Genomic DNA, 26376 nt, shown 5'->3' with positions numbered 1-26376 from the left:
GCCGTGATTAAAATATTGTCTTTCTAGATTTTCTGATTGCAAAATTCTGGATAAGTTCATCAAAGCTGACTCAATGAAGCTTGTTAGCAGGATGCCCCTCAGTTTAAGATGGGGATGAATAATAAAAAGAGAACAGAGAAATGGAGGAAGAGTGTGGAGTGCAGGGTAAGGAAGTCTCACAAAGCTCTGATTTTTCCCATGAAAAGTAGTCACTTGGATGCCTTTTTGAAACATCAAATTCTCTTTTTATACTGCTTGTGTGTGTGTGTTTTGAAAACAAACAAAACAATACTGAAAGCAATGTACAAAAATAGTCAAAGCCGTTATTTAAAAACAGCTTAGATAATAAATACCATGGGCTGGCCCGAGAGCTGTTCCTTCAAAATGACACAAATATCGAGGGATAGAGGCAAACATGTCGATTTCTGTTTCTCATTTTTCCAACCTCAAATTTAGTGACTCATTTTTCCACATCAGTTTATGTTTTAGGTTTTTTTTTAATTAAAATATCCTTGTGAAAATTCACCAGCATTTTAGTGCAAATTTATTCTCATATGCACATTTTGTACGCAGTTTTGCTTCATATTCATATTTTTTTGCAAAGGGATTTCCTCTAAGACAATGTTCTAGCATATGTTATTTTCACAGATATATGCACACCTTACCCCAGTTTATGCATTTTTGCACACATTTACAAAACTGTATTGCAAAATTAGGAGAAGTGTGCATATCAAAGGATGGTTGAGTTTGAGTTTGCATGTAGGTTCAGCTAAATGGTTATGCTTTTGGTACCAGGACATCATCAATTATTTGTTTTTTGTTTGTTTGTTTGTTTGCTTGCTTGTTTGTTGCCATTCTGCTCTGTGCCTTTTCCGTCCTCCTTTGCCTTCACTGTCAGTGTCCTCATTTGCCCACGCTACAATTTAAGTGGCTTGTGCAATTTTGACAAGGATGTTGCAGATGCCTGTAAAGAAAATCATATGGGTGCCCACAGTCAATCTTGTTAAGTGGTGCAGTGGCCAAATGATGCCAAGGCAGGGAGGGCGAGGGAAATGATGTCAAGAAGATGCAGCGTTGAAACAATGGGAATGTTTGGTGTGGTGAGTATTTGGGACAGATAATTTGTTTGGCCACATTAAATATGCTAATTTTGAGCTGAACATCAACGTTAGAGAATATTCAGCATTTCTCTCATTAAAGTCAGTTTAGCCTCTCCCCGCCCCCCATTGGGCTTCTCAGTTCTAACATTTACAGCAGGGCATCAGTAAAAAAAAAACCCCATCCCATTCACATTATACATTTAAAGCTCTACTATGTCACTTTAAACAGCCATGGCTTTCCCCCAAAGCGTCCTGGGAACTATAGTTTGTTAAGGGTGCTGGGAATTGTTAAAAGACCCCTATTCCCCTCACAGAGCTACAGTTTCCAGAATGGTTTGACAACCAACCCCTCTTCCCTGGGAACCCTGGGAACTGTAGTTCTGTGCAGGGAACAGCAGTTCCCTAGCAACTCTCAGCACCATTAACAAGGTATGACGATGCTTTTAATGTATGGTGAAGATGATCCCTGTGACAGGTTTTGAAACATTTTACTAGTGTAGCTCTCAGCTTGACTTATCCTGAGAGGGAATTCAGAGTGTATACTCATTCCTGCCGATGCATGTTTACTCAGAAGTAAGTACCAGGTTCAACTGGATTTACTTCCAAGTAAGTGTACATTAGAAGATGATTTCAGCCTTAGAATCAGAGTGTTAACTGAATCACAGTGCAATTCCTATACATGATCACTCAGAAGTAAATCCTGCTTCTTTCAGTGGGACCAACGGTGCAAGCCTAGACTTGTCTACTCAGAAGTAGGTCCCACTGAGTTCAAGGGGGCTTACGCCCAGATAAGTTGAGTATAGGATGGCAACCTTGAATAGATGTGCCTGTTGAAGGGGACCCTTAGTCTGTGAAAGTGAAGGCCATAATAAAATTGTTAGTCTTTCAAAGTGTCATAGGAACCCATTTCGGCTTAAAAACCGTATGCTCGTTTTTCACAGTGGATACAACAAATCACAGGCCTTCAACAGAGGCTGTGCACATAGTATGCATTTAAAGCACATTCAAAGTGCATTTCTTCCCTCAAAGAATTCTGGGCACAGTAGTTTGCCCCTCGCAGAATTACAATTCCTAGCCAACCTTAACAAACTACAGTGCCCAGAAATCTTTGAGGAGCAAGTGTGCTTTAAAAGTACAACGCGTGTGCAGCCTAATTTGTTTGAGCCACGTAGCTATTGCCTCCTCAAGATTGCAATTAACTTGAGAGGGGAACTGAAAACTGATCTATTTCCTTGTCTCTTGATCTTCTTATCACTGGGTCTTAAATAATGGCCTTTGATAAATATTAACCACAGAGTGGTTTTCCATAAGACAAGCCTGTTTACTTTGGCATACAGAGCGCCTTGCCCTTCTCCAAAGCAGATTGCGACCTATATATCTTATGTAAGAAGCAGACAGGCACTGCCTTCCCCTCTGGGAATTTGCACCTCCCTGCTTTCCTCTCTGATCTGTTTTCCCCCCTCCCCTTCTTGCTACCAGATGTCTGCTTCATTTTCCAAGAAACTGTCAGGGGGGAAAAATATCCAAAGTAAACTTCCAATGCCAACCTGTTCTTTCCTAGAGAGATGGAGAGTAATGGCCAATGGCTAGACCCGTGTCCAGTGAAGTGGCTCTGGCTCATAGTATCTGTTTGGGCAACGGCGGAGCAAGCCAATCAGGCACCTGGGGCGGTGTGCGTGCCCTGAACCCAGGGGCGGGGGCAGGGTGAGCTGGGGCAGGACGCTCTGTGGGGCCTCCAAGGAGTCCGCCTGCCTCCTCCCACTCAGTCGCCCTACAGCTGAGGGGAAGGTGGAGGGCGGACCGTTTGGGGGCAGCATGGAGCCTGCAGGTGCCCAAGCCACTGCGTCACTCCCAGGAGAGATGCATGGCTTGGGCGCACTGCAGGCCTCACAGTGAGTACCGCTCAGCATTTTGTCACCCCCCTCAGTGGTGACACCCGGGGTGGCCCGCCCCCACCACACAGCCCTTCCTCTGCCCCTGCTGATGGACTCTGAGCTGAGATGGATGAGGTTAACGTTCAGGCTATGGTTGTGTCACTGCTTACCACAAACACCATCCATAGTTGCTTAGGGGTAGAAGCTAAAAATGTTGGAATCAGTTTTGAAGTCTTGTTTCTTCCATTTTAAATTCAATTCTCCAAGTCTCCTTCAAGCAGTTGCTTGAAAATTCAGCAGCATGTTACTGAAACCCTGTCCTAATATACATATCTTTGTATGCAATCTGGCCTATTGTGCACATTTCTGTGAAACAAATTCCCCTGATGTCATGCCATTTTCGCCAGCATATGCATTTTTGTAAATATTACTTGGCTGAAGAACTGCATTGCAAAATTCAGAGAAGTGCGAAATTTGAACCATGACTGTATTTTGGTTCACATATTGTATTGGAAAGCATTGTTTAGGTTGTTTCATCCTTAAATGCAAACTGAATCAAATTTCTCCCACAACTCAAATAGCAACTGCTTCTCCCACCCATTCCTACCACGGTCTTGACACTGGTTCCCCTCTCTTGCTTGTCATCTGGCACGTACCACTCACTATCTCTCAATTCAACCAACCTCACAGGGTTGTTGTAAGAAATCATGTCATCAGTGTACAGGCAACACTACCCCCCGCCCAATTTACCCGGGGGTTATGTTCCAAGACATCATGTGTGTCAGTGAAATTGTGTATATTTGAAACACCATTGAAAAAGCTTGCAAACGCCCCGTTCTAGCCCCACCTTGCCCCTGCCCCACCCTATTCTGCCCCTTTTTGTGATATTTTTGTGACATTTTCAGGTCACTTCTGGGTTTTTCGTGATGCATGTATGTGCGGTCGCACACATATTGAATGCGTGCAAATGGGGAGTTGTCTGTAAGTGCCACACTTAACTTCTGAGAATGGGCCTTTATTTTTTCATTTCAAATGCAGCAGTACAATTTAGAATTTATGGATTCCTTCACATTTCCAAGATTCCCTGTGTGACTTCTATGTATCTGTTTTTATTTGCAATGCAAAATGTTCATTTGCTGAAATGGATTCTATTTCCTATACCCAAAAGAAATCTTTATTTTTATGGCCAATGACCAACACAAAACATAAGGAAACAAAATAGAAAACACATAAAGCAGAGTATCCAAATGTATAGAATAGAATAGAATAGAATAAATTCAGTGGGTTAAAAAACACACAAAGTAAAATGAAAATGAGTATCAACAAGTTAAAAAAGATGTCATCCTGTCATAAAATCACAGAGCGTCTAGGATCAGTCCCCAGCAGGTTTTGCTTGCCTCAGGACAATGCTTGACCACACTGTGAATGACAGGTGCATATTAGAATGAAAGGAGTAGAAGGAAATAAAATGCATCTGATCATCCTGGCAGATTTGACCAGAAGGGACCCAAAGCTTAGTAGCAGAGCTTACAGCACAAGCCCAACCATGTCTATACAGAAGCACAGGCGTCGCCAGGGAGAGCAGCTGCCCACCTAAATCAATCAAAATCAATGCAAATCAATGCAAATCTGAGGTTCTGGGCTCCCAACAAAGCCTGTCCCCTCCTAACAAAAATCTTGGCTATGCCCATGCTCAGAAGTAAGCCCTACTGAATTCAATGGGCCTTACTCCCAGGTAGGTGGATTTAGGATTGCAGCCTTAGGTACTGCATCTGGAAGATCCCCGGTTTAATCCCTAGCAACATCAGCCATGGTCTGGCTTCCCATGGATCCACCTCAAAGGCAATTCCTGAAAAAGTTATGTGTGACCAAAAACAAAGGGGCGTGCAACGTTTTTCTGTTTGAGCACACGCTCGGTATAGTCAAAGCCTTGCACAGTTGCAGGCGATCAATTTGGAGAGTTTTATCTTTCAAATGAGTTAGCTTCGGCACATGCCACCCCCAACCAGTGGCAGCTGGTGACCATTGAGAGTGGAGGGACAAAAGGTAGGGAAGTCAACAGGAGGTGGAGCCACAGCCAATGATAGGCAGAGCCCATTTGCCTTCCTGCATACCCATCAACTGCCCTGGAAAAATTGGGACATCCCGCTCCCCCCTGTGAAAGTATGGTGGCTGTTTTGGGTGCCTTGCTCCCACGCAATTTCAGGCTCAGATCTTGCCCTGAAAAAAGCATTTTTTCAGGTCTGTGATCTCGTGCAGTGCCCCCAAACATGTGCTTTTTGGGTGCCGTGCCCGAAAATAGCGCTTTTTCCAGGTCAGCGATCTTGCACAGGTCTTGTGATTTCAGACCTGGAAGATGGTTCTTTGGATTTGGGCCACACCATGCTGGAGGGCAAGCTTCCTGCTAAGTTCTACAAGGGCAATACTGAGAAATGGAGAAGGAGAAGGAGAAGGAGAAGGGAGAGGTTGACAGGCTGGGTTGCCTCTTGGGCTCGTTGTCAGTAAGAAGGCAAGCTGGAGCTAGCGGTGGGCAGACAGAGGTTGGTGGGCCAGTGCCCCATTTGCCGTAATGGACTAGCCTTCACTGCTCCCTACATACATGGCTTAGCACTTGCTTACTTAGGTAGCACCTCAGAAGGAGAGTTGTGCCATGCAAGCAAGTTCCCTAACGTGGCCGAAATTGCAGCGTATGCACAATGTGGGCTTTTGGGCTGTGTGTTCAGCAAGGCCTTGAACGTGCCTCCCTTTGTGTTGCCACACGCACCGGCTTTATTGCAGTAGGCAACGAGTAGCCGGGTATTGTTGTAGTCTGTCGTTAATGCATGGTGATTATATAAATGGCTTGCATTCCTTAATGCAGCTAATTAAGGGCCCCATCCAGCAGCAAGATCTATGATGCAAGTGCCACGCTGAAATAAAGGGAACCTGAATATCTTGTGCTCCTCCTCCTGTTCATGGCGCTTATGCAGAGGGCTCTTTGCTGAGTCGTGTCCTATAAAACACTAAATCCAGACAAGGGCTGCATCCGCACTGTGCATTTAAAGCACTGTGATATCTCTTTAAATAAACATGGTGGCTCTCCCTCCAAAGGATCCTGGGAGCTGTAGTTTGTTATGGTACTGAGAGTTGTTAGGAGACCTCTTCTTCCCCACGCAGAGCAACTGTTCTCAGAGTGGTAGAACAATCAATCTCTTTTCTCAGCAAATTTGGTCATTGTAGCTCTGTGAGTGGGATAGGGGTCTCCTAACCTTGACAAATTACAGCTCCCAGGATTGTTTAACGCAAACCTTGGCTGTTAGAGTGATATCACAGTGTTTCAAATGTGGATGTTGATAAAGTTGGCGAGAAGGGATAGAAGAGAAATGAAATCCTATTGCCATGAATTGGAGCCGAGAGCCAGTGTGATGTAATGGTTGGCATGTCAGACTAGGGGTGTCTTCAGACTGTCAATGTTGTCTGGGAGGAATTAAGGTCTTATCCATACTTCCTCTTGTCCCGCTGCTTTCCTCCAGGGAAAGCTACTCTTTAGCATTCAGTCAGAGCAAATGGCAATCTGGGTTTTCTCTGGATTGACGTTTTCTCTGACTTAGCACTAAACAGGAGGCTTTCTCTGGGAAAATATCAGAGCAAGAGAAAACCGCTCAGAACCCTGCTTCTATGCATGAGACAAGCGTGGACGAGTCCTAAGTCTACACAATTATTGTTAAATCATTTTTATTAATTTTCCAATAAAAAGCATCCAATTAACATTTCAAATCATAATCCAATTAAAATAAAAAACTAAAATAAAATAGACCAAATTATCATCCAAATTATAATTATTAATTTTTCGGGGCTTCCCATAGTCTGGACCTTGAAGCATATCCAAATCTCAGTCCTGCTTCTCCTCGTTGTTTCCATATTTTCCACATCTTGATTAAGTCTACACAATTAAAGTGGATTAAAACACACTGTCACCCCATTGCAACAAATCCACTTAAACAAACCCACTGACGTTTTGGAAAATGATAAGGAAATGCATTGAAAAGTGTGGGATGAATGCATGATTAATGGGAAGAAATGCAAACATCCTACAAACAAATCTGGATGAATGCAGAATGAAAGCTCATTGTCATATCACCTCCTTGTAAATAAATTGGAAGCAATGCTCAGTAAAGACTGTCCAAGCAGTATCAGCATGAATGCTGAATAAATAGGCTCTCTGGAGGAACTCAGGGACTGAGGAGACATGGGATCAAATCCTCCACTCAACCATAAGAACATCAGAATAGTCTGATCAGAGCACTTTCCCTTCCTGTGGTTTCTAGCAACTGGACTATGGAGGCAGAGCATAACCACAGAGAGCTGTATCATCCATAAATTTGTCTTCATGAATTTGTCTTCATTGGCAAGAAGCTCACCAGGTGAGCTGTCTGGGGGGAAGGCAGGATATCATTGCACCAAATGAGTAAAATAATCTACAATAAATAAACAATCATTTGGAGCATTTGGACAATTCTTGTATTGAATTCTTCTCTGTGCCTTTTATGGTTAGTTTGTTCTGAACTATGGTTTTCAAACTAGGCAAATAATTGATATATTGGACAATTCAAGAGCCCTGATACAAATTATCCACCAGAGGATCATTGTTTAGAAAAGTAGGAATACGAGGTTTCTCCAAAAATTGCATCACTTCTTAACCCCAATCCACATCTTCAAAATGAGGCTGCAGTTGACAATCCAGGAACATTTAAAATGCTACATTTGAAATTGCCAAGTGAGGAGCTATCCCTTCTTGTGGGGTGGGGGAGCCGATCTCAGACTCCATCTACTCAGCAGAGAGACTTAGGACCCATCTGCCCCCTCACAGAGATGCAATTCCCAGAGCAGTTCAACAGTCAATCTCTCTTCCCAGGGAACTCTGGGAATTGTAGCTCCATGTAAGGAATGGGGTTTCCAAACAATCCCCAGCACCCTTAACAAACTACAGTTTGCAGGATTCTCTGGGGAACACATTACTATTTAAAACAGTATGATACTGCTTTAAATGCACAGTGCAGATGGTGCCATAGAGTCATAAGGGTAGGAGGTGGTCTTGTAGGCCAACCCTCTGCTTGATGCAGGAAACTCAAAGAAGATCTCCTCCAACAAGTGGTTGTCCAGTCTCTGCTAGAAGACCTCGAGAGAGGAAGAGGGCATCACATTCAACCAGGATCTACCACCCTCCAGAGACTTAAACCTATTAGATCTAGTTCTGCTCTCTGGGGCAGCAAAGAAAAAGCAACAACATTTGCCCTTTTCTCTGTGACAGCCTTTCTGGTATTTGAAGAGAGTTGTCATGTGCTCTCTAACAAGCATGATGTGCAATATATTAAGACATTCTGTTGTGCAAGAAGCATCAATGTGGTGTAGTGCAGTGTGCTTCAACCTAGGATCCCAATACAGTGGCACCTTGGGTTAAGTACTTAATTCATTCCGGAGGTCCGTTCTTAACCTGAAACTGTTCTTAACCTGAAGCACCACTTTAGCTAATGGGGCCTCCTGCTGCCGCAGCGCTGCCACCGCACTATTTCTGTTCTCATCCTGCAGCAAAGTTCTTAACCCGAGGTAATATTTCCGGATTAGCGGAGTCTGTAACCTGAAGTGTATGTAACCTGAAGCGTATGTAACCCAAGGTACCACTGTACATTGTTGGACTGCAATTCCTGTAATCCCCAGCCATCTTAGTCTAGGGTCAGGAAAGATGGGAGTTGTGGTCCAACAACATTTAGAGACCCAAGGTTGAAGAACAGTAGGGCAGTGGATAGTTCTGAACTTCAGCCAAGAAGTGCTGGATTCTAATCCTCTCTCAACCCTGCGGCACAGTGGGCTGTCACTTTCTTTCAGGCCAACTTGAAAGGCTGAAATGGGGACAACTCATTCCTGAGCAGTTGTGGGTAACTAATCCATACGGCTGATCATCTCTGTAGCCCTTTCTGGAACCTGCTGCAAATTGTCCCTCTTGCTATAACTCTGTGATTCCCAAAGGCCATCTATCTAGTCCAGCATCCGGTTCTCACAGTGGTCCACCAGATGAGAAGACTGCAAGGAGGGTCTCAGTGCGGTGAGCAGCAACAACTCTTTCCCACTTGTGAATCCCAGCAACTGGTATTCAGAGGCATAACGCCTCTGACAGTGGAGGGAGAAAGACAGAGGAAGTTGAGAAAGGCTGCCCTAGAGACTTGATCAAGGAAAAGTGGAGTAATGGCTTGATAGACCTGGATCCGGAATTTGCTGGCGACACAGAAATGGCATACCTAGGCTTAATTTACATCCTTTTCCTCTGCGCTTCTCCACCTTTGCTGCTCCCAATCTTCCCTTTGTAGGAAAATTATAGAGTGTGGTCAGGGTATCTCTTAATTGGCTGCTGTCTGATAAGCCACATAGCTGGAATACTCCGTGCTGTCAGGTGTCACATGCAACCAACAGCTGGCGTGTTCAAGCCAGGCCTCCTTTGATGTCATCAGAGCTCCAGCATCTATGATTTAAACAACCACATACTTGTAAGCTGATAATGCATGTGTCATTCTCCCTCTCTTCCCTCCTCCTCCCTCCCCATGCTGCTGAGTTTGTGCTCACAGCTGCGCTTCCAAATTCCTTGATGCAGTGGCCAACTTGGGGACTGTCATATTCCAAGGGTAATGGTTGGGGATTATGGGTCCTGGCATGATTTGCACATTCTCAAAGAGGCTGGCACTGCGCCCTACTTTGTAGAGGACAGTCCTCATATTTGAAGACTGCCTCCCCTCTTAAGAGCCCTCTTTCTGAAGCGCTGTCCAGTCCAAGCCTGCTTTAAAGATTATGAACCATATGAAGAGAGATCAACTTTCCAACTATCTGAAGATAACAATCTGAAGATAAACAACTACCCGACTTTTAGAAGACATCTGAAGGCAGTCCTGTTTAGGGAAGTTTTTAATGTTTGAAGTTTTATTCTGTTTTTAATGTTCTGTTGAAAGCCGCCCAGAATGGCTGGGGAAACCCAGCCAGATGGGTGGGGTAAAGATAATAAATGTATTATTATTATTATTATTATTATTATTATTATTATTAGGGACCCATCAACAGCACCCAAGGAGCAGGCTGAGCATGGACTCAGATCACCTGATTGTATTCATATTTAAATCATAGCAATTATTTCTAGCCAATGTGGTGTAGTGGTTAGCGTTCTGGACAAGAGCCTGGGAGACCAGAGTTGTTCAAATCCCCACTTGGCTATTAACTGTAACTTGCCTGGTCATCCAAACCAGATAAGCTGTGGTTAATCTTAACTATGGTTTGTTGAAACAAATCATCTTCTAACCACAGCTGTGCAAGGTGACTTGTTTCAACAAACTATGTTTAGGTCAAAAACATTTTACAGTTCAGATGTAACACTAAACGTTGGTTAATTAATCTAGATTAGCCTCCCTGCAGCCAAAGGAGAAAAGCGGATGATGAAAGGTGTGAATCCATCTTCATACAGCTAACCCATGGTGTAGCTGTTGACACACAGCTTGTTGTGATGTGTGAATTAGGATGCACGAAGACAGAACATTCTGGCTACAACAGTACTCAAAAAAACAAGGTGCAAAGCTTAATTTAAAGAACAGAGTTATCGGATGATGGGGTTTTCCCTTCAGCAGAGCAGTATAGTCCTACATCCTAACACAGCAGCTTTTGTGATTGTCCCACATTAAGTCAGAACATGGAAATAGAGCTTAGTGACAGCACAATTCCACATATGTCTACTCAGAAGGAAGTCCAGTGAGAACTTATTCCCAGATAAGTCGTATTCTTCTTCTTTTTTAGCGATCACTTGTAGCCGAGTAAGATTGTCTTCCATAAACACGGTTTTAACAGTGAGTCCGTAAGTGACTGTGGAGACCAATTCTGGATCCACATGTCCTTCCACAGTGGGGACATTGGTTTCCGGGCAGGAGTTGATCATGGTGAGGGTTTGCCAAGCGTGCCTTCCTCTCAGCACGTTTCTCCCTTTCGTCCTGAGTTCAAGTGTCTTCAAAGCCCATGACACCTTTGGTAAAGGCTGTTCTCCAACTGGAGCACTCGCAGGCCAGTGCTTCCCAGTTGTCAGTGTTTATACTACATTTTTAAAGATTTGCCTTGAGACAGTCTTTAAACCTCTTTTGTTGACCACTAGAATTACACTTTCCATTTTTAAGTATGGAATAGAGTAGTTGCTTTGGAAGACAAACATCAGGCATCCGCACAACATGACCAGATAAGTATTGTTATGCACACCCAAATCTCGGAGGGGTGAGAGATTTCAGAGGTTCCCAGCATGTACCTTAGAAGCAAGATCACTGGAGACTAAAGATGGTTCCTGTGATATAAAGATTTATTTACAGACACCAACACCCACGCTTATTGAGCATAAGAAGGAAGCTATAGAGCATCAACACTCCAACAGAACCTGCTCCATTAGTCTTCTAGAGGGCTCCCAATGCTATAGCTCTTGCAGAGGGTGAGTCATGCCTCTGTGTCTCTTTCAGCTCCAGCTTCAAGACTGCTGGTCTTTTGTTCTCTTTCAGAAAGAGACACCTTGATGAGATAACTTCCAGCCAAGAAAGAAAGGCATGCCCCCTGCCATAAGTTTGTTTCTGTAGCAACACATCACTTGCACTTGGCCTCTCTGTAGTTTTGCAAAAGCCCACCATTCTCCCAACAAAAGGGAACCTGCCAGGCTACATTTGTCCATCTGGCTTGACCTCATTAGCAGTCTCTTTTTACAACCAGAGTCACAGGGTTGGGTGGGGCTCCAAAACGCATTTAGTCGAACTCAAATCTTATTACCGTAAGCATAGTATCATTGTGGACTTTATTCCCACCCCAACAATTGTGGCAAACTTACTTATATGGGAGAGAGTAGAGAGGTGCACTGCGGATATCATGGGAGTGAAGGGCCATGCATGCTTTATATAACCAGCTATTATTGCCATGAAGAATCAAGCCTGCATCTATGTGCATCACTGCATTGTGTATTCTGTTCCTTGGTCACACCAAAGGCTATCAAAAATGGGTTTGATGGTTGCTGGGGGCAGGGACCATTCTATCTTAAGATGATCACTTGCTAATACTCAGAGTGATCAGTTGAAGTTCCCTAAATGGGAGCGATTTCATTTATTTAATACAGACCAATTGGTTTGCATAGTGCTTTCTGAAGAACAGGTAGGACTGGTCCCTATTCCAAAAGAGAGGGAAGCAGAAAGGAGGAAATGGAGGCACAGGTAGCTAAGGAAAGAAAATTTCATTTACACATACTTTAACTTGGTTACACTACAGGCTGGGTGGATGATCCAAAGGCTTTCTGGGAAAGCTAATTTTGATGAGCAATTAAAAGGAATAAGGGAAATAGTTGCACTGAGGCAATACAGCAAACAGTTCCAGGCTCAAGGGAGCAGTGGGGAGAAATGAAGAGTTGTTTCAGGGAGCAGGAGACTTTTAGCAACTTCCTCTACCTAGGGAAGTTTTTAATGTTTGGTGTTTCTTATGATGCTTTTTCATTTGTTGGAAGCCACCCAGAGTGGCTGGTGTAACTCAGTCAGATGGGTGAGGTACTATTATTATTATTATTATTATTATTATTATTATTATTATTATTACTACTACTACTACTACTACTACTACTATTACATCCTCAGTGAATTGTCCAGCAGAGCTGTTTAGAGTGGCATGGTAAAATCTAGTGGAAGGGGTTGTCTGGGTAGGTCCAGGGGGTGGTCAATGCCTCACTATGGAAGGAGCTATAGCAGCCACCTTGAAAAGGGCAAAGGTGCAAAACCTCCTGAAGAGGTCCTTCCTGGATCCAAAGGTTTTTTAAAAAAACTATCTTCCAATCTCTAACATCTCCTTTTGGGGCAAAGTGATCAAGGGGGTGATGGCTACCCAGCTGCAGATATGCCTGGAAGAAGCAGATTATCTAGATCCATTCCTGTCTGATTTCAAGTTTATACATTTCACTAATTTTACAATCATTTTTACACTTCAAAACTTGACTTCCCCCTATTTCTGTGGTTCCTTAAATTTATTTTTAATATCTTCTGCATATCCAAATTAACTTAATTTGCTCATTTATTCATCTACTTTAAATATATACCCTTATAAAACTGCAGGTCATTACAATAATCCTGCCAATGTTCTTATCTGTTTACAATTTATCTGTAAATATTCAATAGACCATTTCCATTCATTTAGAAAAAGATTATCTTGATTTCTTATTCTTCCGGTAAGTTTTGCCATTTCTGCATATTCCATAAGTTTTTGTATCCGTTCTTCCTTTGCTGGGACTTCTGCTTCTTTCCATTTTGGGGCGAGTAACATTCTTGCCACTGTAGTAGCATATATGAATAAGTTTCTATACAGTTTAGGTAGTTCTGTCCCTATAATTCCCAAAAGTAAAGCTTCTGGGGTTGTTGTTTTTACAAACGTTATTTTAAACATCCTTTTCAATTCATTATATATCATTTCCCAGTAAGCTTTAACCTTACTACAAGCAACCCTACACGTTCTCCTTGACCCCCTCAGTGGCTTTTGACACCATTGTCAGCGTTCTTCTGGAGTGACTCAAAAAAGGTGGGAGTTGGAAATTGGAAGTACTGTACTGCTGTGTTGCTGCTCCTACCTGCAGGATCACTACCAGAAAGTAGTACTAGGAGATTATTGCTCAGTTCCAAGGCTTTGGGATAGTGTGGCCCCACAAGCATCCTTTCTGTTTCCTATGATGGTGTCCCATGACAGGGCTTTTTCAGAGGCGATTCCTCATTTATAGAATGCCCTCCCTAGTGAGTTAGGTCTGTCTCCCTCATTATTGAATTTCGGAAGAAATTTTAGAAGATTCCTGTTTGCCCAGGCATTTGGTGGTTGAAAGAGACTATTGATGACAACCTTCGGAATGGCTGGGGCAACCCAGTCAGATGGGTGGGGTATAATTATTTTTAAAATTATTATTATTATTATTACTTTTATTACTGGTTGTGAATGTTTCAAGTCTTTCTAGGATGTATTTAACAACTATTTTTAGAATTTTCTTTTTTTAAAAAAAACAACTGCTGCTGGTGGTTGTTTTTAAAAATGTTTTACCATTGCCCCTGAGCTCCTTCAGAAGACAGGATGGGATAGAAAAGAAATACATACATACATATATACATACCCAAGGATGGTAGAGCTGAATGAGTAAAGGTTACAGGAATGGGTCCTTCCTAATGGCTGGGAATCTCTCCTCCCTGCCTTTGGAAGGTGACCCCCTTCAGCAGTGTTGAGCAGCTTTTGAACAAAGAAGCTGAAAGAGATGGGAGCTGCCTAAAGGTGAATTGGCTTGAGCAGCTCCACTTGCTTCCCTTTGGAAACGTGATGCAGGATTAGCAGGTATGCTATCAACTGTTGGAGTCTTCTCCCCCAAAACGGTCTATTTGTATCCCTTCCCCAACCTGGTGCCTTCCCAGAAGTTATTGGGCTCCAGCCCCCATAAATCCCAGCCATTTGGAGGGCACCAAGTTGGGGAAGGCTGAGTGAGCTGTAAAAGATGTACAGCAAAAACCTGTCCTACTGCCCCTTCCTCTTCCGCTCCGGGAAATGGAAGTGCATAGCACTAAGACAGACAGGTAAGTAGACAGGCGAGAGACACAATAACACGAAGGTTTTCTAAGTTATGCAAAGAGCAGTTGTGGTAAACAGTATGCCACAATGTATTTAGAACATTCCGCTCAAGCGCAAGCTATCATTATGACAATAATGGAAGCCATGGGTTAAAAAAAGACACTTCCTGGACTGTTGGATGTTTACAGCCAAGGAGCAAACCAGCAAGGTTTCACCATGTTCCCTTGCAAATAAATCACCCTACTACAAAGACTTGCCTACGCAAGCTTTTCCTCAGAATTAGCAAGCCTCTGTGTACAGTACTCACACCCCTTAAATGCTAGTTAATTAACTACACGGCCACCTCTCTGTCCTTCTTCAACCTCATTTCTTTTCTCCATTCAAGAACTTCTCATATCCTGCCTCTCTGCAAGCGAAGAGATTCAGGAACAGCTAACAGAAAAAAGTTAAACGGAAACCAAGGTCGTCTCAGTATTTTGTAGGAGGGAGTCAATTGCTTAATGGAAATGTAAGTCCCCCCAAAAAATCCATTTTTTAAAAAGCAGTTAGGAAAGTGATGGCGAAAACAATGGCTTAATGGGGAAATGAGGGGTAGATGGGGCTTGACGCTCATCAACCTGAGAAGGTAGCCCATCTAGAAGAAGGAAAACTCTAATCCTAAACTTCTCCATTCATTCATGAGAAAGGCTTTGGGAGTAAACCCTGAGGAAAAATCCATACCCACTGCCTTGTGGGACATCTTTGGAAGAAGAAAACGCTAAGGAGTAAACCCTACACAAATCTGGAGTGGAGTCCTTAAGATGGTTAGATGGCACCTTGTCCACCTCCTTGAGAACCACTGCCAGTCAATGTCAACAGCACTGGGCTAGAAAAACTAATGGCATGATTGTGGATAGGTCAGTTGGTAGAGCATCAGACTCTTAACCTGAGGAATGTGGGTTCAAGCTCCACATTGGGCAAAAGATTCCTGCATTGCAGGGCACTGGACTAGATGACCCTGGTGGTCTCTTCCAACTCTAAGGCAGCCTCCTGTGTTTGGTGAGCACCTGTGGTATGAGGTTGCTTCACGATGCTGATGGCGATGCTGGAGATCACTTCTCAGGTGGTTGCTTCATTGCCACAAACGTTTTGCTGAATCAAATTACTGGCACAAGGGACTCATGACACCAGACGAGCCCTGCCCAACAAGATCTCTGAAGTTTACCTGGAGTTTGTGGGTCTTAAGACAAGTGGACCCTATTTCAAACATTCCTCTTACTATGAAGAATTGGAAGCATACGGTGCTGGCAAAATTAAACCAATGTGTGAATCAGGTCTGTTGGAATCAGCAGTGTTAACTTGTGTACAGTTTGTTAGAATCAAGGAGCAGGTATCCATTTGGAAACCGGTCCTGTAAGAATTAGTATTAAAAAATGAGATATAAATAGCCTGTCAAAGCACTGCATCAGCAGAAGCCCCTCAAGGAAAGGAAAGGCATAAATAAACACACACACACACACACACACACACGTAGACAGTGGCTGACTGGCGCTCTGGGCATATTACATGTCACAACACAATAGAGTACGATGGCACTACATCAAAGTCAATTAAGTCACAATTTTGAAAGATAGGGAGGAGAAGGTACATTACAAGAGAACCAGCAATGGCTCTTTTCAAAGCTCCTGGTAATGTAAATGAGCAAGTGCTTTCTGATTAGGCACTTTTTAAAGCAGGGGTAGGCAACTTATGGCTGCATGCAGCCCTTTGCCTAATTTCCCACCTCCTTCCCAAAGCCTAGTTAGCACTTTCCCAGCATTAGGAAGGAGGTGGGAAGGCTCTAGGAGCCTGCCAGAGTCCTTGTACTTCCGTCCCAAAGCCCAGTTTTGGGAAGGTGGTGCAAGGGCAGGGAGGGGTATCTGATTTTAGCCTCGCATAGGGTGCCATATTACCCTGGTGGGTAGTGAGGGAGGAGGCAATGGACTAAAGTGGGTGGCAGAGACAGAGAGAGAAAGAAAAGGGAGTGACAGAAAGAGAGAAACAAGTCACAGAGAAAGAGGGAAGAGGGGTAACTCTGTCCATCTTTGGTTCCGGCTCCTGACAAATTACCCACATGCGAATGTGGCTTCAGCAGACCAAAGGTTGCTCTTCCTTCCTTTAAAGGGAGGTTGGCTGGAGCAAAACACTTGAAACACAAATACGTTTTTTGTGCCTGGTGTGTTATGGGCAGAAGTACAATTGGTCTGATGTGTTAGAAGGCACTGCGATGTATTAGTTTGTGTGCAGAAGCAGGACTGGGGAGACCAATGTTCGACTCCCCACTCAGCCACGACATTCCTGGGTGACTTTGGATCAGTCATTCCCTCTCAGCTTAAGCTTCCTCACAGAAAATAAAATGGGGCCATGAGTGTGTGTGAGAGGGAACCATGTATGTTCACATCCACACCATACATTTAGAGCCCATAGCATCTCCCAAAGAATCACTTGGTCAATGGTGCTGGGAATTGTAGCTCTGTGGTGGGTAAACTACATTTCCCATGATTCGGGGGGACAGGACTATGTGCTTTAAATGTATGGTGTGGATGTGACCTATGCTGCCTTGGCTTCCATGGAGGAATATCAGGATATAAATGCAATAAATCAGGATATTCCATGGAGGAATATCAGGATATAAATGGAAAGTGCATGCTCCTTTCCATATGAAGACAGGAAAGACTGCTGCACAAATTTTATTTATGCTGCATTTTAATCCATCAAGTTGTCCCACCATCTCAGCCATCTCCCAAAATGATTTCCCCAAGCAATGCCCTTCACCCATCCAAGCGTCAAGCTTTTCCATCACTTCAATGTGATCGCAGCAAGGAGGAGGGGGGGGCAGGGATGAGTGAGTCTGGTCGCCTCCAAGATGCCCAAGGGCCCTTAGCTAAATTTACAGAGAGTTTTGTTTTGTTTTTTGAAAATGTCACATTCCTACTCTTTCAACATTTCAAGATACAGAGACAAAACAAAAAATGTGCATACAAGATTCCATCAGTTGCACACTAAATCTGCCTACAGTGTTCTGGTCAACTGCTGTAATCCAATATAGTTTTAGGAAATCTTAAACCCATTGAAATCAGGGGCTTGAACTCTGTGCTGGCTTTTGTTCAGTCAGTTCAGACCCCAAAGGTAGGGAAAATGATTGATTGGCAGCTACCACTTATTTAGTTAACTGCAGACATAGTAAAGGGCTTAAATTTAGGCTTTTTTTATTTGTTGTTTTCTTAAACTAACCCACCTTGCATGCATGTACCCGGTTGGAAGGCTCCATCAGCACAAAATTCCTGCAGCACCCAATCACTTCCCTTCTTCTACTGCATCCCAAATCCTCCTCCCTTCCACCTGGGGGGAAAAAAAAGTCTTTTAAATACATCTCTATAAACTCCCCATACCTCACCATTCCATATATCTTCCCTCACACTTCTCACATCCAATCTTCATAAAGGCCAGTCAGTTTCAATATCCTGTCTTCTAGTCCACACTATCTCCCCTTTCCAAGGTTAGACTTGGGTCTGGGCTGGATCGCGAGAAACATGAAGGCGAGAGTACTTCTAAGTATGTGCAAAGTACCGTCCCCCCTCTTCTCTCCACGACCTCTCTGAATAACCACCATCAACCAGGTTTATCTGCGCTTTTCAGACGATGGCCGTGAATTCCAGACCGGCTCCGAGCCCCGGCTACGCAGACTGCTCTAATTTCTATTTTACCTTTTAAGTCAGGTTGCTTTGAACAGCACTTCTGTCTCTTTAAACACAGCCTTCCGCGCGCTGACCAATCAGAGACAGGATTCCCTTCGACGTCCGAGCCGAGACTCAGCTGCCCTCTTCCAATACTTCATCACCGCCCCCTCCCCGCATATTTTCGTTCGGATTGCTTAAGGGGGCAGGACGCTATCGAAAGTGGGGTGGGGCTTGCTTCCAATTAGAACGTCCGGAGCTGCCAAAGTACGTCGAGGATTGGTTGGTCGAGCCGAGCCAATCGCAACGCGTCGCCGCAGGGATATATAAGACGGCTGCACACTTATAGGCATCCGCAGTGCTCGTGTTGCAGGCGCGGCTGGAAGGAGGGGACGGGTCGAAATAGGGACTTGGCAGTTGCACGCGGCGCGGTTACGCCTCCCTTTTCCCCGCCCCCTCCAGTCCCTTCAGATATAGACTTGCTTCTCTCAGCTCTGCAGTGTGGTAGTTGCTGTTGCTGCTGTTTTTCTGCCCGGCCTGGAATTTTCTTTCGGCTTTTTTTTAAAAAAAATTAAAAATCAGTCCGGTTTGGTTTTCTCGGCGAGTCCGGCCCGTTTTAATTTTCTCCTCCAGCCTCAGCGTTTCTTCTCTTCTCACCATGCGCGCGGCGGGGTCGGCGGCTGCGGTGACGGGCGCCGGGCCCTCGGGCGCTGCTGCGAGCTCGGAGAAGCAGCCGCCCAGCAGCGGCAGGGACGGGCGCTTCAGCGTCCTCGGCTGGGAGCAGGTGAAGCGGCTGGACCACATCCTCGAGGAGGCCGTCCCCATCCACGGCCGCGGCAACTTCCCCACCTTATCGGTGCGGCCGCGCAGGATCGTGCAGGTGAGTGGCAGGACCCGGTGGACCGGGGTGGCCGCGTACTTAATCCCCCCCCAAAAAAGAGGCATTATTAAGAATCGGCACGTTTACACGGGAGTAATCCCCGTTGCCTTCAGTGGACCTGCCTTCTAAGGTTCTGACTCTTTCAGGAGTGAAAACTCTGGAAACAGTCTTAAAGGCACATCTTTGGGCTCTTATTATTTATTAGGCTATTTAACCTTGCCCCGTCTGTCAACAACTGCCGTAAGTTCCTAACAGCAAAGAGAATGCACTGCAATTTAACAATAAAACATGCCTTTTAAAAGAGCAGCGGTAAAGCATCGATTACTTTGCAGCAGGACATGCCCAAGATTGCACCCATTCGCCAGGCTTCTTATTGCATGTGATAAAAGTCCATGAGTTTCCCTCCTGACAAAGAACTCAAAGACAAACCTTGTCGCCTGATCTTAGTCATGTTTACTTGAATATAAAACTTGTTGAGTTCAGCGGGTCATATTCCCCAGGAAGTCTCCCTAGGGATGCAGCCTTAATAAGCAACATAGCTGTCAACTGTCATTAGGTCAGTGCAGCCTTCTCTAGCTATTATACAGTGTTCACTTATTTGACTCATTCTGAACTAGAATATCTGGTATAAAGCCTGTATGTGAGAGGCTGCATACATACCATACATTTAAAGCACATTCTCTCCCCACCCTGAATCCTGGGAACTATAGTTTATCTCTAACAGAGCTACAATTCCAAGTACCCTTAACAAACTACAGTTCCTTGGATTCTTTGGGAGGGTGCTTAAAATGTACAGTGTGTACTCAGCCTGTCAATTAGGAGAGGAACTAGAAGAGCCTATCTTGGATAACATTATTTATATACTAAAGGGCTCTTCTATGTAGCCATCATTCTTGATTGGAATGAATAGGTGTTTGTAAAGCATAATTTTGTAGCCAGTTTAGCTATTGTGGCTCCTGCTGGAAAAGCCAAGGAAGCATATTGGCTGTGAGTACTTAGCCTTATACAGTATATTCTGAGAATGTAAAGCTTTTTGAGTAATTGTGCTAATCCTTCTCATAATCCCCCATTAAACTAAATGAGCATTAACTCCATACTGTGGAGAGTAGGCCAGGCTTATATCGAAGCCAAAATTTGGGTGCCTTAATTGACAGCTCAGGCCTTGGCAAGCTGTAGGTTTGACAAAAACTTATTTGGCAGAGAATAGTTCAGAGTATTGTATATGTACAGTTAGTAATTGCAACAACCTTCATATTGATGCCCCCAATTACAGGTGGGAGCCAAGAATGGTAGATTGCTGCAGTGTTGCACCAGATCTGTAGTTCCTTTAATGAAATACAATTTCTAAGTTCTTAACTGAGTTGAGACTAGTCTAAGTGAAATCTTAGAAATGAGGAATGTTAGCTGTGATTGGTAGGATACTGAAAAGTGCCCTGATGTAGTGGGTGGTGGTATTAAGAAATTATATCAAAAGGCCACAGGATCGTTTACTACATGATAACAAATGTAATACAAAGACAAGTGTAGGCAGTCTGTGTTTTAGGGTACCCTTCCCTTTGATCCTGTGGATTTGGAAAAGGCTCTGTCCCTGAAGCAGAAGGGAATGGAAGACTTTAAAAAAACCCAACTCCCATGGGGTAACCATATCCGTCTGTTGCAGCATTAAACAAGAGTGACACCCTAAGATTTGTTAGTCCACAGAAGTTTATAGAATATCCAAACTAGCTCTAATCCACGAAATTTTTTGTCATAGTAATCCAAGTCTTTAGGGTGCCATCGTTGTGGAGTAGGTGTTGCTGCCTGGGGATGACATTTGAGTTACCAGCTGTGAGGCAACACTCATTTTAACACAGGATTGTATGCTGACAACTGTTCATTGGCCTGTACTAGAGAAGTTGGTTTGCAGGTGGGAATTCTTGGATCACAGGGGCGGTAGGGCTGCAGCCCGTTAACAAAAGTGGCTAGAGAGACAAGAAGGGCAAAGACATCTTCTGGCTGTGAATCGCTTGTAAGGAGGGGAAAGAATGAACCGGGGGGCGGGCTGCCTGAAATGGAGGTACTTTCTATGCACAATTTATGTTGAGCTATTTGTGGGACCTAGAGGAAGAGAAGTGGGGAGTGCCACACAGTGCCACCCCCAGATCCTAATAGAAAGAAGTGGGCAAAGTCCTTCCATATTGGAGCAGCTCTTGAGACCTTCCATAGTCTTGCTATGGAAGACTATAGAAGTCTACTATGGAAGACTATACCTTCCATAGTAGAAACCCACAATTGTATACTAGGTTCAGGTGCCCTATTTTGAAGGCAACCCTGTCCCAAGAAGAGCAGTAATTAGGTTAAATAGGGTTGGGAGTATAGGAAGGCGTCGGTCATGGGTGTGCGACTGCAGTGGGTTGTTGGAGACCTCAGGCTGGTGAGCAAGCGAGTCGATAGGCTGAGCACAGAGAGCTGGGAGAAATAACCCCCTGCTCCTTATTTCCCAATGCCTTCCATGTGTTTCCCAAGCGCCATATTTCTGGGAATGGTCAGTCCCTAGACTTGATTGTCGGGGGTGAGGAAAACTTGCTCTAGCGAAGCACGCTTAAGTCCATCCAGATAATTTTGCAGAAAAAGAAACGATTCCTTGAGCAGAGTTAGTTACAGCAAAATCCCATTCCATTAGAACATTCTGCTGTGGTCCAGGACCACCTTCACACCATACATTTAAAGCACTGTGACGCCGCTTTGAACAGTCATGGCTTCCTCTGAATAATTCTGGGACCTGTAGGTAAGGGTGCTGAGTTGTTAGGCAGCCTTTATTCCCCTCACAGAGCAGTTCTCAGTGGTTGAACAAACAATCCCCCTTCGCAGGGACCTCTGGGACCTCTTCAAAGATATGTTAGATAAAGATGTGGAAGGAATGGACAGGTTCTTCCTCTTCCCATAGGAACATATAGGAAGTTGCCTTATACTGAGTTAGGCCACTGGTCCATCTGGCTCCATACTGTTTGCACTGACTGGCAGCAGCTCTCCAGGATTCCAGACAGGGTTCTCTCCCAGCCCTACCTGAAGATGCCAGTGATCAAACCTGGAACTTTCTGTAGGTAAAGGTGTTCTGTCACTGAGCTGTGGCCCTTCCCAAAGGTTGTTTTGTTAAGGGAGTATTCTTTCTGCTGGTAAACAGCTGGCAATACTGCAAAGAGTGAGGGTTAGTGAAAGAACAGTACATTTGTCTAGGAAAGGGGGGTGGTCACTGCTTTGGAGCTGAAATTGGTGTCTACAACGCCTGATCTTTCCATTATTTACAAATTGATGTCTACTGCTGTTGCCAACTGGCACTTGAAACAGAACTAATGTGTCTGAGGTCAATTCTAAATTGTATTAAATTTGGTATTGTGTTAAACGGAGGTGTTGTATATGACTCCCCGGGGTTCCTTTGGGATAAAGGGTGTGTTTAGAATCCTCAAAACAGCGTTGCCTTGACAGACTGTTTGGTAAGGACGCTTGGCAGAATGGGTTTAAAAAGCAGGCATCCATATACAAAGTGTAAAGCCACAAGATTTAGAAGGAAACAGAACCGAAAGGCCACAATTGGCAGAGATGCCTCTTATGCCAAGCTGTGTTTGAACAGCTCTTACTCAATATCCTTTGGGGAGGGAGGAAACCAAGATGTGCAAGGCACTTAGTATCTGCCAAGGGTGGCTCCCTTTACTGGAGGAGGCTTTCATTTAGCTTTCTCATAAAGCATGGGAGGCTTATAGAAGCAATAGGAATTGTTGCCCCTGTGTATGGTTCGCATCTGTAGCGTGGCATCAGCTCTTTCAAAGGTTAGTGGCTGCCTTCCTCAGTGAAATGAGGGCCCCTTTCACACTAGGTCTTTAGCACACCTGATGCATTACTTCCTCACAATTGGCTGGAAATGATTCCATTTCCAATGTGATTCCATGTGGCATTGAATGGTGTGCTAGATTCCCCATTACAGTTCTCCAGAATTGTCCCTCCCCACCATAGCAAAAGCACACAGTGCATTGTTGGAACGTAGCCTGAGAGCGGCTAAGAAATAGAATACTGTAAATAAAATTGCTGTTCAAGTCGGCTTATATTTTAGCATATTAGTGCAGAAATGGAGGTAAGTGCCATCTTTTGAAGCTAATGGAGAATGGACTTGTACTCCTGCTATGATGAGTGCAAGCAGCCAGTGCAGGTTGAAATCCTACCAAGCAACTGCTTCCCAGCAAAGAGACTTGTAGCATCTTTGAAAACAGACTCACGGGAGCACAGTGGGGAAAGGCCAGCCATGTAGGAAGGTGGGTCTTCCCCAGGTGACTCAGTAGTACTTTGCAAGTCCACATGTGTTGGCTGGTGGTGCAGTTGTGGTGCAGATCAGAAATCTCAAGCCCTGTATAAGACAGAAGAAGAGGAAAAACTTTAGAATGTGAGAGTTTGGCAGAGTGATTATCTGGGTTCTTTGGGAAACGAGAGTACATGTCATTTTACCAGAACAGTTGGGTGTGTGTGTGTGTGTGTGTGCGCGCGAGCAAGCAAGCAAGCAAGCAATCGCCCAAGGTCACTCAGCATTAGATGTCACCATTGACTAGTCTGACTAAAGCAGTTCATGTCAAATGTTGGACCCTGCTCTGATGAGCTTGCATGCTGGCTGGCCCTTCATTTGGCACCCCTCTGTCAGCTTATATGGAGCTTGGAATCTGCTAGCAGAAAATAAATTTGCTGAGGTAGTGATATCTGGTCTCTTGGGCTTGGCTCTGTGCCATCAGGGCTTGGGAGTCTCTAGCTGTAGCAGGAATGGAAAAATCTGTGCAGGTTTCCTAGTCCCTATGGTTGGGAGATGTAGTGGGGCATCGGACTGCAGGAGTTGGGGCCGTTAAAATATTTTCAACTTCTTCCAATGGGTGTGAAGAACATTTTACTTTTGATAGTAAATATTGCAGGTGACCATTATCCAATAGGTCTGCATTTTAAGTAAACTGGACAGAAATGGGTTCTTGGGGTTAATAAAATAGTAAAAAAGTTTAAGTAATGGCAGGCAGCACAGATGTGTGTACAAAGACAGGCTCTATAGAGCAGCCTTTCTCAATCTTGGATCCTTAGATGATGTTCGACTGCAGCTCCCATCATTCTTAGCCAGCATGGTCAGTGGTCATGGATGATGGGAGTTGTAGTTCAAGAACATCTGGGGAACCCAAGGTTGAGAAAGGTTACTGCAGAGCAGTGACGGCCAAACTTGGCCCTCCAGCTGTTTTGGGACTACAACTCCCATCATTCCTAGCTAACAGGACCCAGTGGGTCAGGGGTGATGGGAATTGTAGTCCCAAAATAGCTGGAAGGCCAAGTTTGGCCATCACAGCCATAGAGCATTTCCATGTGCTTGATCCAAGAAGTGTAGGTTTACACACAAGTGTATTGCACAGCCCTTGTGAGGTAGACTGAGATGAGATAATGGTGACTTGTCCAGTGCCACTTTGCTGAGCATCATGGGTTCAAATCTCTATTTGTTCATATCTGTTTCTACCTGACCAGCTCAACCGAGAATTGCTGTAAAACTGACCTACAAGACAAAACCTGATGATAGGCTATCACATATGGGGGAGGTAGTAATGACGACAATGCTTGTGCCAGATGGACAGATTTTTTTTCTATTTTATTGGCAATATATGGTTATTAGTGGTCTTTAGTCTTGGATATTATCTTGATGGCAAAGGTTTAACAATATGGTAGACCAACATGTTCTAGATTCGTAGATACAAACCTAACTTATAGCAATTTAGCATCAGCTGATATTGCTGGTATTTTTTAATCTCCAGCACACTTTGACTTGCTTCTGTGCCTTCTGGGTTAATGACAGATTAACCCTACAGGTTTAACAGGCACAAAGCAACTTGTTGTGCCCAGCTTTACCTACTAGCTTGGACTTCCTGGAAAGGTAAAACTACAACTCCATGTCTAAATATCAAGGTGGATTTTTAACATTCTAACTGGAACGCAGTGCCCTTAAAGTAGACATCTAAGTACAACACAGTAGCCTGACCTATAGCTGAAATGGGGACAACCTGAGACAGGTAACTATGCAGTCGCCATTTAGCTGAACCTTACACTCACTTCCAAAGCATGACTGTTTACAATTTTCGCACTTGGCTGCCAAACACTTCCAATCTGCAGAAAGCGAATCTTAGCACATTGTAACACTTCTGGGTGTAAATTGGACTTCGTTTGTACTTGGCAGTATGTCAGGCAGGTCTGATATGGAAGTACATTTCCTTTCTCTCCCTTATGGAGGGCAGTTTCTGCATGTCAAAGCAGAAGTCAGTTGCATGCACAGGGCTGGAGCTGCCGGAGAACTCGGCACCCTGGTTTGTATGTACCGAAAGTGAATCAAACTGATATGTGCAATTTAACTACAGGCGGTTGTAGTTTCCTTTGATATTTTATAAATTATTATCCTCTTTATCCCAGCCATCCTTCAAGTAGCCAAAGGTTCTCCCTCCACCCCAATTTCATCCGAACTGTTTTGTGATGTAAGTTAGGCTGAGAGAAACTGACCAGCCCCAAGTCACCCCGGAAACAATGCCTAAGTTGGGCTTTCAACCTGGATCTCCCCAAACCACACTGGCTGTAACACATTATATTTCTTTACATAGTGATTATATTCATTTGGCGGGGAGGGGCATCTGTTGGTGCTAACATGTACATGGAAGCAAGGTCTTCTTGGTATACTTAAGTGAGCATCTGTGTAGAAAGTCGGTACACTGAAATCTCCAACAGTCACAAAACTGTCCAATGCTTGTTGACTCTTCCAATGAAGCTAGATAGCATTGAAGGTTGTTTCCAGTACAGTCCATTTGCCCTGAAATAGCCTGCTCTGCTGTGTGTCATAATTGCCACAAATTACTAGGGATTTGTTTGTCCGTGAAGTAGCAACAGTGTGCTTAGTAGGCATTAACGTTGCACCAATAAGCTGCTGCATATTCATTTTGTATGGGAGGTGGCTTCATTCCTCTGCAATGACTCACTAATGTAAAATAACTCACATTGGTTTCTGATTTTTTTTTTAAAGCATTGTTATAAAGCTGGCTGCCTTTCACAACATCAGTTATCAGGAGTTTGAAGGTCTTCAAGAGGTGCATGCATGCACTCATTAAATGAATTATGTGCAAGTTCAAAATGCTGTTAAATCATGATTTTCCTTAAAAATAGCTCAGAAATGCCATTTCTTTTAC

The 26376-nt window shown here is 44.1% G+C and overlaps 1 protein-coding gene and 1 long non-coding RNA gene across 2 annotated transcripts in view; one reads left to right on the top strand and one right to left on the bottom strand.

Moving 5' to 3' along the window:
- Nucleotides 1-8643: 8643 nt before the first annotated feature.
- On the bottom strand, nucleotides 8644-18427 carry LOC310769170. Its single transcript, XR_014551479.1, has 3 exons — nucleotides 18293-18427; nucleotides 17844-17910; nucleotides 8644-9470 (listed from the first exon to the last, which is right to left on the bottom strand). It is a non-coding gene; the product is annotated as an uncharacterized lncRNA (long non-coding RNA).
- The window catches only part of TENT5B (terminal nucleotidyltransferase 5B), a 16107-nt gene continuing 8071 nt past the window's right edge, over nucleotides 18341-26376 (top strand). The window contains exon 1 of the mRNA XM_083627604.1: nucleotides 18341-19162. Within this exon, the coding sequence (XP_083483730.1) occupies nucleotides 18941-19162 (222 nt within the window). The 5' untranslated portion in view covers nucleotides 18341-18940. The remainder of the gene's footprint in view (nucleotides 19163-26376) is intronic.

This window comes from Podarcis filfolensis, assembly GCF_964270895.1.
Source record: "Podarcis filfolensis genome assembly, chromosome: 8".
NCBI lineage: Eukaryota > Metazoa > Chordata > Lepidosauria > Squamata > Lacertidae > Podarcis > Podarcis filfolensis.
The sequence above is the reverse complement of the archived record's forward strand: the minus strand, read 5'-3'. Positions and strand labels throughout refer to the sequence as shown.